A 14633-nucleotide genomic window follows, 5' to 3' on the forward strand; every position below is an offset into this window, starting at 1 on the left:
TTTCCAAGGAGCGCCTGCCGGCCCTTGGTTAGCAGCCGTAGCACTTTACCTACAGCCAAATCCATTGCCATCGAGTTAATTCCAACTCATAGTGCCCCTATAGGACAGAGTAGAGCTGCCTGATACGGTTTCCAAAGCAATTTACGGAAGGAGACTGCCACATCTTTCTCCCACGGAGCGGCTGCTGGGTTGGAACTGTCGACCGTTCAGTTAGCAACCTAGTGTTTAACCATTGTACCACCAGGGCTCCCTTCTGTATACCTATATCCAAACCCAAACCAAACCGCTTGCTGTTGAGTCGATTCCAACTCATAGCAGCCCTATGAGACAGTAGAACTGCCTTTACTTTATATATATATATGTATACATGTATATGTATATATAGACCAGAAACCAAACCTGTTGGTTTTGAGTCAATTCTGACTTATGGCAACTCCACGTTACAGAATAGAACTGGTCCATAGGGTTTTCTTGGCTGTAATCTTTACAGAAGCAGACTGCCAGGCCTTTCTTCCAGGGCACCTCTGGGGGCAGCGAACTGCCAGCCTTTTAGGTTAGTAGTCAAGAGTAAACCTTTTGCACCACCAAGGGATCTATCTTTAGAATATTCAGATGAAAATGTGTAGTAGACAATTGCAAAAGAGGGTCTTGAGCTTAGAAAACAGTAGGAGAGGTAGAAATATAGAAGTCTTTAGGTTTCTAAAAGTTAAAGCTCCGAAAATCAGGAGATGTGGGTTCTAATCTAGAGTCTGCTGTGACATTGTCCTGGCTAGTCACTTCTCTGAGATTAACAATTCTCCCTTGTAAAATAAGACTAGACTTTTGATCCCACAGGCCTCTTCCAACTCTGAAAATTTAGTAAAAAAAAAATACATTCCCTCAAAATTTGCTGGTTTGGTCTGAGGATAAAAAGACCCTTTAGTAATGGTTTGGGGTATATGGTATCATGAAAGTACTGGGCTTATACACTATCGTATTTTTACACAAATAACATGTGCCTTCTACATTTGTTTGCCAGCTGCCCCCTCCTTCTCGTATTTTTGTAAGCCCCCTGTGCTAATATTTTGTTGCAGCATCATGTAAAAGATTTACTGTGAGTTTATGAGTAGAAAATTAGAAATGGACCAGAAGCATTTCCCAGAATAAGTTCATTATTTGGTGTTAGTAATTGGTCTTTCACCCCTTTCTCACCTCCCTGCCCCATTTTCTTATGTGAGCCTTATTTTTGGTAACCCTCACCTCAGGTTTGTTGAGACAGAAGTCATATGGCTGAGCCAAATGAAAACAGGAGTGTGGTTTAGGTGTTGGATTTTTTTTCCCCTGTCCCAAAGGCTACCTCTGCTTGGTGGTGCTGGCAAATTTCAAGTTGATATTTGTAAACAGGGTGCCATAGCACAGGTGAAAGCTGGGGAGGGGAGCAAGCTTTCTGGGGAGTGTGCCGTCCAGCCTGTCTCCTGTTAGACGTGCCGCCCCCCAGCAGTAGCCACTTTCAGTCCACATGCTGTGTCTTGTATTTGCTGCAGAATTGAACATTTTCTGCTTTGGAATGAGCTTCCAGTGGCTAATCCTTCACTCCCACTCCCTCCTGGAGTAAGTCAATAACACCTGTATTTTGGTGGTCTGTCTGTTTCCTAGGAGTGCCGTAACAAATTACCACAAACTTGGTGGCTTACAGTAAACAACAGAAATTTACCCTCCCTCAGTTCTCGAAGTTAGAAGTCTGACAACAAGGTGTCAGCAGGACACTCTCTGGAGGCGCTGGGGCAGGGTATGTCCCTTGCCTCTTCCAGCTTCTCTTGGCTGTGGGCGTTCCTGTGGCCACATCACTCCAATCTGTCAGCTTCTGTGGTCACATTGCTGCCTGCTCTCCTGTTGTCTCACCGCTGTGTGTCTCTAATGAGGACATTTGCCGTTGGACTTAGAGCCCACCCCAAATGATCTCTTCATCGCAGGATCCTCAGCTTAATCCTGTCTTCACAGATCCTCTCTGCAAATGAAGTCAAACAGGTTCCGGGGATTTCACGTGGTCATACCTGTTTGAGGCCCCTGTTTAACCAACTACAGGTGCCTTTTTGTCTCTGGATCTTTAAGGTCTCACTGTTGCCTAACTCTGTCCTGTGTAAGCAAGTATTCCCTTCCGTTCCAGGCAGTGGTCTGTGTGGAGCCGGCTTAGACCGTGGTCTACCAAGGGCTGCTGCTCTGTTACCTAGCTGCTTCCTTACTTGTGTTGAGTGTTGACTGTATTATTTTCAAATAACCATTTAGTTTTTCTAATAGGAGAAAATTAATTGTAGTAGAGATTTTGAGTACTGTTGAAGTTTGTGAAAAATGGAAAGCTCGCCAGCTTAAGCACTAAATTGCACTTTAAACTAGGAGTGCACACCATTAGCGGTAACATTTCATTTTGCAAGATGCAGAGAACAATTCCTGTTTTAAGGTCATCTTTAATTGTTGCCCTTCATTTCTCTGTAGGTCTTCTGGATAACCCTGAACTTCGAGTGGTCCTTGTATTTGGCTACAATTGCTGTAAAGTGGGAGCCGGCAATTATCTGCAGCGAGTGATCAGCACTTTCAGTGATATGAATATCATCTTGGCTGGAGGCCAAGTGGACAACCTGTCATCACTGACTTCTGAAAAGTATGTCTGGTGTGCTTCTAATTCCTTCTGTGGATGAGGGATGGTGTTCTCAGTTTTTTGTTACTTTGGGCTTTTTAAAAAACATGTTTCAGGAACTGCTGAAGTTCATTGCATTTTGCTGTAGACATAGATGAAGGGGCTTACTGAACGTAAGTCTGCTCGTAGTTGAAGAATGAAATTTGTGTGTATTGTCGATGACACTGGGTTTTTTTGGGTCCTTTAAGTAAGTATTCCTAGTTGGACTCAACAGTTTTCTTAAAATCAATTTTAAACATATTTGTAACAAATCCTTGCTTCGTGATCTCTCCTTTCACAGCTCTGCTACTCTGTGACCCCATATGTCACTTCCTCTGTAGTTCTGTTTCCTCCTCTAACGGACTTTCGTGGTTAAACAGTGTATCTTTATGATAAAAATTCTCAGAGCCTTCAGTATGCTCAGTGCTTTATAGATCTCCTAGAGAGGCAATAATATTACCTGTGTCACTTCTCAAATGGATTTGGCCACAAAGCCTTTTTTCTGTGGAGCACCTTGCAGGATTACTGGTATTCCTTGGCTCACATTTTTGGAAATTCTGTATCACATCTTCATAAAAGGCCTTTTCAAGGATCTTTATTTTGTTACTACAGCTTTTGCTTTCAGGATAAAAATATTTGTTCTTCTACCTTAGAAGCCATACGCCCTTTCCATTTTAAATGAAAATATGTAGTATTTTGAATTTATCTAATTAGTGGACATAAATATCAAGTTTCCAAAAGCAGGAAAATGTAACCCCCACCACCACCACCAAGTGCTTCCTGTAAGCACTGGTATTGTTTCTCACTGAGTGATGATGTGAAGACAGGTTTTTTTTTTTTATAATTTTTATTGTGCTTTAAGTGAAAGTTTACAAATCAAGTCAGTCTCTCACACAGAACCCATATACACCTTGCTATACACTCCCAATTACTCTCCCCCTAATGAGACAGCCCGCTCTCTCCCTCCACTCTCTCCTTTCGTGTCCATTTCGCCAGCTTCTAACCCCCTCCACCCTCTCATCTCCCCTCCAGGCAGGAGATGCCAACATAGTCTCAAGTGTCCACCTGATGCAAGAAGCTCACTCCTCACCAGCATCCCTCTCCAACCCATTGTCCAGTCCAGTCCATGTCTGAAGAGTTGGCTTCAGGAATCGTCCCTGTCCTGGGCCAGCAGAAGGTCCTTCTAGTCTCAGTCAGACCATTAAGTCTGGTCTTATGAGAATTTGGGGTCTGCATCCCACTGCACTCCTGCTCCCTCAGGGGTTCTCTGTTGTGTTCCCTGTCAGGGCAGTCATTGGTTGTAGCCGGGCACCATCTAGTTCTTCTGGTCTCAGGATGACGTAGTCGCTGGTTCATGTGCCCCTTTCTGTCTCTTGGGATCGTAATTGCCTTGCGTCCTTGGTGTTCTTCATTCTCCTTTTACCCAGGTGGGTTGAGACCAATTGATGCATCTTAGATGGCTGCTTGCTAGCGTTTAAGACCCCAGATGTACTCTTCAAAGTGGGACGCAGAATGTTTTCTTAATAGATTTTATTATGCCAATTGACTTAGATGTCCCCCAGAATCATGGTCCCTAAACCCCTGCCCCTGCTACACTGGCCTTCGAAACATTCAGTTTATTCAGGAAACTTCTTTGCTTTTGTTAGTCCAATTGTGCTGACCTCCCCTGTATTGTGTGCTGTCTTTACCTTCACCTAAAGTAGTTCCTATCTACTATCTACTTAGTGAATGCCCCTCTCCCACCCTCCGTCCCTCCCCACTCTCTTAACCACAAAAGAATGTTTTCTTCTCAGTTTAAACTATTTCTCAAGTTCTTACAATAGTGGGAAGACAGGTTGTTTTGTACCAGCAAGAGGCAACATAAACCATCCCAGTTATCATCTCTTTCCTGGTAGTCTCTGTTTATGGATCCAGAAAAGAAAAAGCTAAGCTGAGGTCCCTGAACTTCCGGTGAGGAAGAAGGGAGGAAAGCCAAGTGCGTTGAATTCCAGGTAGTAGGATGTTAAGCACTATGTAAATTTTAGATTTCATGCATACATACGCTGAAGTCTTGGTGGTGATCTATGGGTTAGGAGTCCCTGGGTAGTACAAACAGTTAAGCTGAAAGGTTGGCAGTTCAAACCTACCATAAGTGCCTTGGAGGAAAGGCCTGGTGATCTACTACTGAAAGGTCACAGCCTTGAAAACCCTATGAAGTAAGTGCATTTCTGCCCTGCACACATGGGGTTGCCCTGAGTTGGATTTGAATCAAAGGCAACTTTGTTTTTTTGTTTTTGTTCTTATCTATGGGTTGTTTCCTTCCTTGCCTAATTTTCCTGTGTCTTTGTTTTTACCTTTAAATTGTTTAAAGATAAGGGCAGTGGTGATTCAGCATACAATTTACTTCTGAAATGCCAGTCTCTCATAACATCTGAGGTGCTGGTCTGTTAGCGTGGCTATCTATATACCGTCTATTTTTTATATTTAATATGGGAAATATACCCAAAAAATCATTACTCTTTGTTGTTAGTAGTTGTTAGGTGCTGCTGAGTCAGTTCCGACTCATAGTGATCCTGTGCACAACAGAATGAAACACTGCCTGGTCCTGAGCCATCCTTACAATCATTGCTATGCTTGAGCTCATTGTTGCAGCCACTGTGTTAGTCCACCTCGTTGAGGGTCTTCCTCTTTTCCGCTAACCTTGTATTCTGCCAAGCATGATGTCCTTCTCCAGGGACTGATCCCTCCTGACAACATGTCCAAAGTATGTAAGACACAGTCTCACCATCCTTGCTTCTAAGGAGCATTCTAGTTGTACTTCTTCTAAGACAGATTGGTTTGTTCTTTTGGCAGTCCATGGTATATTCAATATTCTTCACCAACACCACAATTCAAAGGCGTCAGTTCTTCTTCGGTCTTCCTTATTCATTGTCCAGCTTTCACATGCATATGATGCAATTGAAAATACCATGTCTTGGGTCAGGTACACCTTCGTCTTCAAGGTGACATCTTTGCTCTTCAAAACTTTAAAGAGGTCTTTTGCAGCAGATTTACCCAATGCAATGCGTCTTTTGATTTCTTGACTGCTGCTTCCATGGCTGTTGATTGTGGATCCAAGTAAAATGAAATCCTTGATAACTTCAGTCTTTTCTCCATTTATCATGATGTTGCTCATTGGTCCAGTTGTGAGGATTTTTGTTTTCTTTATGTTGAAGTGCAATCCATACTGAAGGCTGTGGTCTTTGATCTTCATTAGTAAGTGCTTCAAATCCTCTTCACTTTCAGTAAGCAAGGTTATATCATCTGCATAACACAGGTTGTTAATGAGCCTTCCTCCAATCCTGATGCCCCGTTCTTCTTCATATAGTCTAGCTTCTCCTATTATTTACTCAGCATACAGATTGAATAGGTATGGTGAAAGAATACAACCCTGATGCACACCTTTCCTGACTTTAAACCAATCAGTATCCCCTTGTTCTGTCCGAACAGCTGCCTCTTGATCTATATACAGGTTCTTCATGAACACAATTAAGTGTTCTGAAATTCCCATTACTGTTTACACAACACATTAATTTTAATGTGTTACACATACTGTATCATTAGGTAAGAGAAGCTGTTGAGTAAATCAATGCTACATTTTAATGGTGTGCAGAAGCTAGACTATATATATATGGAGAATGTGGCATCAGGATTGGAGGAAGACTCATTAACAACCTGTGTTATGCAGATGAAACAAACTTGCTTGCTGAAAGTGAAGAGCACTTGAAGCATTTAGTGATAAAGATCAAAGATTACAGCCTTCAGTATGGATTACACCTCAACACAAAGAAAAATCCTCACAACTGAACCAACACCATGATAAAGGGAGAAAAGAGTTATCAGGGATTTCATTTTACTTGAATCCACAGTCAGCACTCATGGAAGCAATGGTCAAGAAATGAAAAGATGCATTGCTTTGGGCAAATCTGCTGCAAAAGACCTCTTTAAGGTGTTAAAAAGCAAAAATGTCACTTTGAGGACTAAGGTGCGTCTTACCCAAGCCATGTGTGATGGTTAAGATTGTGTGTCAACTTGGTTGAGCTATGACTCTGAGTGTATGTGATCACTCCCATGATAGGATATGCTGTGAGTAGCCAATCAGTTGAAAGAGTTTCCTTGGGGGTGTGGTCTGCATCCAAATATAAGCAGACATTCTGGCTTTTTGCTCACCCTGGATCCTGTAGCCATCTCCTATTCGTCTGACCTCTGGTTCTTGGGACTTGAGCTATCAGCTTGCCTGCCAATCTTGAGATTCATTGATCTTCACAGCCTGTGGGCAAGAGCCCTGCTCTCCGACCTGCCAGTCTTGGGTTCACCAGCCCCTGTGGCTATGTGAATCAGGAGAAGCCTCTATTCGGATCCACAGACTTGGGACGTTCAACCTCTACAATCACATGATCCGTTTCCTTGATAGAAACCGCCCTCTCTCTATATATATTTATATGCTTTATTGGTTTTGCTTCTCTAGAGAACCCAGCCTAAGATAGAATTTGGTATTGAAAGTGGGGTGCTGCTCTAACAGATACACAAAATGTGGATTGGTTTTGAAACTGTGACTGGATAGAGGAGTCAGAAGGAAGTGAGAACTGTTAACACTGGAGATGGTGCGGTTGGTGAGAAGCAGCAGCAAAGGACCAGCAGCAGCAGAACCAGGATACCAGTGCAAGACAGTGCTGGAGCCAGCCCACAAAGCGAAAAAGCTGAATGCCTTGGCGAAGGAGGCTTCATGGCGGAGTAGGGTGCCTTGGGGCACTTATCAGTGGAGCTAGGATTGCAAAATAGGGTGTCTCCAGGCACTTACCGGTGAAGCTACAGAGCTTTGGAACACTTGCCCTAGCAGGGCAGATTTGGGCATGAGGCCTGAGGGCCGAGAGGCCAAGGAACCAGGAAGGAGAAGCTGAAGAGAAAAGGAACACAGGAAGCCAAGCTGCCTCAGTCTCAAAAGGTATGGCCTTGACCTCTGGGAGTTTCAAAGGGTGGAGCCACAGCCTCTGGTGTTTCTAAGAGTGGAGTTACCACTCTGGTGGACTGGGAGAATGGTGAGCCTGAAGCCACTCAGATGGACTAGGAGGATGGTGCACTTAAAGCCAATGGAGCAGAGTTGCCGTCCCAGTGGGCCTGAAAGGTGGAGCTGAAGCCCAGGGCTGAGGGGCCTCCACTCAGAATCTGGAGGGTGTGGCCAATACCTAGAGTCTGGAGGGCAGGGCCATTGTGTGAATGGTCTCAGAGAACAGAGGATTATTTTAAAGCCTTGCAGGCTAATGTAATGTGTTCTACTAACTTGCCTGGTGCCTGTTACACCTTCTTTGCCTCCACTTTATTCCATTTGTGATGGAAATGTTTAGCTTATGCCTGTTCTGCCATTGTACCTTTGAAAGCAGATAACTTGTATTCTAGATTTCACAGATAAGGAAGAATTTTTGGATTTAGACTTGGATTTAACACTTTTGCTATGTGATACATGTGGTTAAGGACGTGAATTTTTGGGGGCCAAAGGGTGGAATGTCATGGATTGAATTGTGTCCCCAAAAAATGTCGACTTGGCTGGGTCATGATTCCCAGTATTATGTGATCGTCTACCATTTTGTCATCTGATGTGATTTCCCTGTGTGTTGTAAATCCTGTCACTATAATGTAATGAGGTGGATTAGTGGCAGTTATATTGATGAGATCTACAAGATTAGATAGTGTTAGAAGCCAGTCTTTTTTGAGATATAAAAGAGAGGAGCGAGCAGAGAGACATGGGGAACACATACTACCAAGAAAACAGCTCCAGGAACAGAGTGTGTCCCTTGGACCTGAGGTTCCTGCCTGAGATGCTCCCAGACCAAGGGAAGATTGATGACAAGGACTCCTCCAGAGTCAACAGAGAGAAGAAAGCCCTCTTTGTTGAAGCCATCCACTTTTGGTATTTCTGTTATAGCAGCACTAGATGTATTTTTAGTTGTCTCATATGCATGCGAAAGCTGGACGATGAATAAGAAAGACCAAAGAAGAATTGATGCCTTTGAATTATGGTTTGGGTGAAGAATATTGAATAACCATGGACTGCCAGAAGAACGAACAAATCTGTCTTGGAAGAAGTACAGCCAAGGATGCTCCTTAGAAGCGAGGGTGGTGAGACCTTGTCTCACATACTTGGAACATGTTATCAGGAGGGATTAGTCCCTAGAGAAGGATATCACGTTTGGTAAGGTAGAAGGTCAGTGAAAAAGAGGAAGACCCTCAACAAGATGGATTGATACAGTGGCTACAACAATGAGCTCAGAAATAGCAACAATTTCGAGGATGGCATAGGACCAGGAAGTGTTTCATTCTGTTGTACATGGGATTGCTTTGAGTCGGAACCAACTCCACAGCACCTAACAGCAACAGATACCCCTCTTCCTTCTGAGAAGATTGTAAATAATTGTTGAGGGCAAGAAATTGACAACCACAAACGTTGCAATTGTATAGCAAAGAGGAAGTGTCATAAAGTTAAAAGGGCAGCAGAGGACATCAGAAGATGGATTCTGCCCCTCAGAAACTAGTTTTGCCACCAGCTGGCCTTATTATTTTAGTCACTTAATCTGTTCGAGTCTTAGTTCCTCACTACCCCATATCACGGACTCAGATTTTAGTATTGATGATAAAAATGTAAGGACTTGAGGTGGAGTCAAGATGGCAGAATAGGCAGACGTTTCCGTCGAGCCCTCTTTACAACAAAGACCCGAAAAAACAAGTGAAACGAGTATATTTGTGACAAGCTGGGAGCCCTGAGCATCAAAGGCAGGCTTAGACAATGAACTGAGGGGCAGGGGAAGGAAGAGACCGTTCAGAAGCTGAGAGGAGTTACTGGACCTGAATCGCGGGGAGCCCTCAGGCACCATTCCCGGGGCAGCGGCAGCAGCGGGCTGCCCCTAGCGTTCAGCTGCAGTTTCCTCAGGAAGAAGCAGCCAGCCACACAGCCCATTCACACCTCCAGGACCTGAGGAGAACGCAGTTTCCTCAGGGAGAAGCAGCAGCCACACAGCCCACTCACACCTCCGGAAACTAAAGAGAAGGGCACTCTCGGCAAAAGCTAAGTACTTGTGTATATTTTACCGTGCCCTCCGCCCCGCCACCCCCAAGCCTGCTTCAGCGGCTGAATCCCTAGGCCTGAGATAGACGCTGGTGAGCACCTGGAGCAGTCCTCCTGGCCTTGGGGAAGGAAAAAATTTGCAACTGGGGGGAAAAGATAAGTTGCTAGCTCCATTAACTGGGGGAGCTCAGGACAGAAGCGGCTTCTGTCCAGGCATAAACCATCCATGGACCTTGAACGCTTTTCTCTTCTTCATGGACCTGTGTGGGCCTATTTCGGGAGAATAGGCCCTTGTTGGCAAACTCCAACCATTTCAGCCGTGCGGTGGAGAGGTGGGTGTTTGACATTTGACATTGCTTTGCCTATTAAACAAGGTCCTCACCTACCCACAACAGGGACCTAAGGACTGGTGGCTCCACTTGGATTGCCCAGCCACCTGCGACAGGGGCCCAGGGATAACTGGTACCTCCCAGTCCTTACAACAAAAACTTTGGGTGCCCATGGTCCCTCTGTAGAGCCCACTTAAGCACGCTCTAGGGAACAGAGACACGTTTTCCTCAGAGACTCTTGGGGGTCAGTTCTCAGCCCCCTGCCTTGTTCAGAGCATGACCCCCTGCTGCAATCAGATACAGGTATATATGCCAATCACCCCTGCCCCTCTAAGACTGTAGGACAGAGCGTGTACCATACACTTGATATCAGCTACCTGGAAACCTGAGCTGAATTCATACAAGAAAACTGAATGGACTCCTAGACTGATATACCTGATAACAGCTCTAGCCAGCTGGGGACAGGACACCAGAGCTCCAAAGGTGAAAATAATCAAGCTAGCTCACTCAAGCAACCCATACGGGTATACCAAAACAAAACAAAGCAAGCAGCTACGACACAGTAAGCAAGCATAAACTAATACAATAACTTACAGATGGCTCGGAGACAGCAGTCAATATCAAGTCACATAAAGAAACAGGCCATGATCACCTCAACAGGCTCTCAAAACAAAGAATCCAGGGATCTTTTAGATGAAAGTGCATTCCTGGAATTACCAGATGCAGAATACAAAAGTTTAATATACAGAACCTTTCAAGACATCAGGAAGGAAATGAGGCAATATGCAGAACAAGCCAAGGAACACACAGATAAAGCAACTGAACAAATCAGAAAGATCAGGAACATAATGAAAAGTTTAATAAGCTGGAAAAATCCATAGACAGCAATCAGAAATTCAGAAGATTAACAATAAAATTACAGAATTAGATAATAGAAAGTCAGAAGAACAGAATTGAGCAAGTAGAAGCTAGAATTTCTGAACTTGAAGATAAATCACTTGGCAGTAATATATTTGAAGAAAAATTAGATAATTAAGAATTTTAAAAAACGAAGAAACCTTAAGAACCATGTGGGACTCTATCAAGAGAAATAACCTACGAGTGATTGGAGTACCAGAACAGGGAGGGATAACAGAAAATACAGAGAAAATTGTTGAGGATTTGTTGGCAGAAAACTTCCCTGATATTGTGAAGGATGAGAAGATATCTATCCAAGATGCTCATTGAACTCTACATGAGGTAGATCTTAAAAGAAAGTCACCAAGACATAATCAAACTTGCCAAAACCAAAGATAAAGAGACAATTATAAGAGCAGCAAGGGATAAACCAAAAGTTACCTACAAGGGAGAGCCAATAAGAGTAAGCTCGGACTACTTGGCAGAAACCATGCAGGCAAGAAGGCAATGGGATGACATATTTAAAAAACTGAAGGAAAAAAATTGCCTGCCAAGAATCATATATCCATCAAAACTGTCTCTGAAATATGAAGGTGAAATTAAGACTTTTCCAGATAAACACAAGTTGAGGGAATTCGTAAAAAGCAAACCAAAACTACAAGAAATAATAAAGGGAGTTCCTTGGTTAGAAAATCAATAATATCAGGTATCAACCCAAGACTAGAACACTGGGCAGAGCACCCAGAAGTCAATCCAGACAGGGAAATCCAAAAAAAAAAAAAAAAAAAAAGCAAGATTAAGCTTTATAGCTATTTTAAGCTTTATAGCTTTTACTGATATTATATTTGTTTTTTTCTTTTGTAAGGATATTTTATTATAAAACATACCAGGCAAATACAAACAGAAAGAAAGCATGAGTTTTTACCATTAGACTAAGCCAAATTCTAGGGTCAAAGCAGTAAACAAGACAAAAGCAATGTATCTTATGGATCGAACAACATGCAGCTGAACTTCTGGTGTATGGGTTCTTGATAAACTTAGCCTCCATGGTCATATCTTTAATACACTTTTCTTTCAGAATTTGACAACTTAGGTAGGAAAAAAAGTGTAATCAAAGGTGTAAATATGCAAAAAGCTTTATTTAATAGGTACATGTACGTAAAATAGTAAGGTATTGTAAGGAAGTCAAAAAGGCAAGGATACTCTATACCCTTCTGATAGCCCAGGGATGGTTTCAGAAGCGTTTGTGGAGATGCCTTTGCTCTTTGTAGTCCTGACGTAAAAATCAGTTGCTTGCTTCTTCATAGATCTGCCTTCTATGTCCTTTAATGCATTCATTTCAGTAGATTAATTTTTACCCTATTATTATTATTTTTTTTAATACTTCCCTTATCTGGAAGGGTGAACCTCAGACTAACAGTAGGCTCCTAAAGGCAGCAGCCCCCCAATCACTGAATGAGGATTTTTTTTTTTTAAACACATTAAAAATTTAATTTTGTTTCATGATATATTGCCACTTATATAATTTAATTTTTAGGAACCCTCTGGATATTGATGCCACTGGTGTGGTTGGACTGTCATTTAGTGGACACCGCATCCAGAGTGCCACGGTGCTCCTCACTGAGGACGTCAATGACGAGAAGACTGCTGAGGCTGCGATGCAGCGCCTGAAAGCTGCCAACATTCCAGAACAGAATACCTTTGGCTTCATGTTCGCATGTGTGGGCAGGGGCTTTCAGTATTATAGAGCTAAAGGGAATGTTGAGGCTGATGCATTTAGAAAGTTTTTTCCCAGCGTTCCCTTATTTGGCTTCTTTGGAAATGGAGAAATTGGGTGTGACCGGATAGTCACTGGGAACTTTATACTGAGGAAATGTAATGAGGTCAAGGATGATGATCTGTTCCATAGCTACACAACAATAATGACACTTATTCACCTTGGGTCATCTAAGTAGAGCCACCTCTAAAGTGGCTGCCATAAATTTTGGGCTCTGCCTTTTCCAGAAAATGGATATTTGGGATAATATGTGTATTTCAAACAAAAATGACTTTAGATACATCTGTTTTTTAGCTTTGATTGTTGCTGTAAAGATCACATTGGGGTAGCTTTTAATAGATGGAAGACAACTTTGTAACATAACGGAGAACAAGAGTTGAGAGCTTTTGCATCAAACACAAACATACAAAATATGGTTCTTTTGCATCCGACTCTGCAGCTGTTGTGTGACATGGCCTTAACCAGCTTTCCTGCATGGGAAGGGTGAAAGGAGACTCATCAGTAGGATGGAGATTAAGACATTCCATGACTACCTCTTTGCATTGGTAGATGATCTTTTAGCAGAATCATGAAGACTTTTTCTCCCTTAATGAAGGAGAAAAATACGCAGATGGTTTGTTTGAGAAATCTTTCTCTGCTCTACCAGTTTTTTCAGAAGCTGTAATAAAATCATTACTGACTTTTTACTTGATAAAAATTAAAGAACTATTTTTGTTTTGGTACTCTAAAGTCGCTCAGATAAATTGCCAAGACTAATCAGTATTTTATTACTTTGTAAGTGAAAAATTTTCCTCTTTTTCTTCAGTAAAGAAATTGAAAGAGAAAAAAAATTTTTTTCACCTAGTTCTGTATAGCTAATTGGCAGACCAGGGAATTGTCACCTCATTTTGGTTTTATACCAATAAAATACACCTTGGAAACTCATTCAGGTAGCGTTTTGTATTTCATTGCTTTTGGTGGGTAAATGAAGTAAACTAATTGTAAAAGAAAATGCAGAATACTATTTTGTCAGCTAGTGAATCCTGGCATATTAGTTGGATTATTTTCAAGTTTGAATTTCTAATTTTATAAATATCTAAATGAGACATGTGCAGAAAAACACCAGCTTTTCCCCAGTATCTCTTCTTCCCTTTTTGCATTGCGATGGAACCTTTGGTTTTGGCTGGGCACATGCATCTCTAGAATAAAGACTGCATTCCCAGTCCCTCTTGCAGGTATGACTATGTTCTGGCCAGTTATGTGAGGGGAAATAATGTGTGTCCTTTAAAATGGTGGTGTGCCCATTTTTGGTGCCTTTCTCCATCCTGTTGCTTAGAAAGTGGATCTGATGGTGAGCCATCCTGGACTCTGCAGAGGACGCGACACCATGTTGGAAGAAAAACCACACAGAAGGATCCTGGGACCCTACCCAACTTAGTGGAACAGAACCACCAAAACTACTTGCCACCAGACTCTTACAGAAAATAACATCAGTCTTATTTAAGGCACTGTTTTTTTGTCTGTTTGTTTTAGGTCTTTGTTACAGGATATCCTTATTTTGGCATATTCTACCTAATACATTGTGATCTAATTAACATATGGCACTTTTGTAATGAATGGCCAGTGCTTTGTTCTAACGGAACAGTAGAAGACTTGCAAGGTAAGTAAAATCAGATAACGTTAACATTCTTCCTACTTTTCTGCTTTTACCACTTTTCTCCCACTTCTTGCCTCTTGCTATTTATGTATATATGGTAAAAATATGTAAGGGCTCCTCTGTTTTATGGTTATTCTGAATCTTAGTTCCTGAGGAAAGTCCAGAGAAAAGTTTAATCATGATAGAACTTTTAATCAGTGAATATTTGTATTAGCCATTTCTCTTTAGCTATTCATTTTTCTACTTAACATCAGTACCCACTG

At 42.2% G+C, this 14633-nt stretch overlaps 1 protein-coding gene across 1 annotated transcript in view; it reads left to right on the forward strand.

The window, feature by feature from the left end:
- FBXO22 (F-box protein 22) overlaps window positions 1–13658 on the forward strand; it is a 50105-nt gene extending 36447 nt beyond the window's left edge. Inside the window, exons 6-7 of the mRNA XM_003413837.4 lie at window positions 2473–2638; window positions 12495–13658. Coding sequence (XP_003413885.1) covers window positions 2473–2638; window positions 12495–12912 — 584 coding nt within the window. The 3' untranslated portion in view covers window positions 12913–13658. The remainder of the gene's footprint in view (window positions 1–2472; window positions 2639–12494) is intronic.
- The last annotated feature ends 975 nt before the right edge of the window (window positions 13659–14633 follow it).

This window comes from Loxodonta africana, chromosome 13 (assembly GCF_030014295.1).
Source record: "Loxodonta africana isolate mLoxAfr1 chromosome 13, mLoxAfr1.hap2, whole genome shotgun sequence".
Lineage (NCBI taxonomy): Eukaryota > Metazoa > Chordata > Mammalia > Proboscidea > Elephantidae > Loxodonta > Loxodonta africana.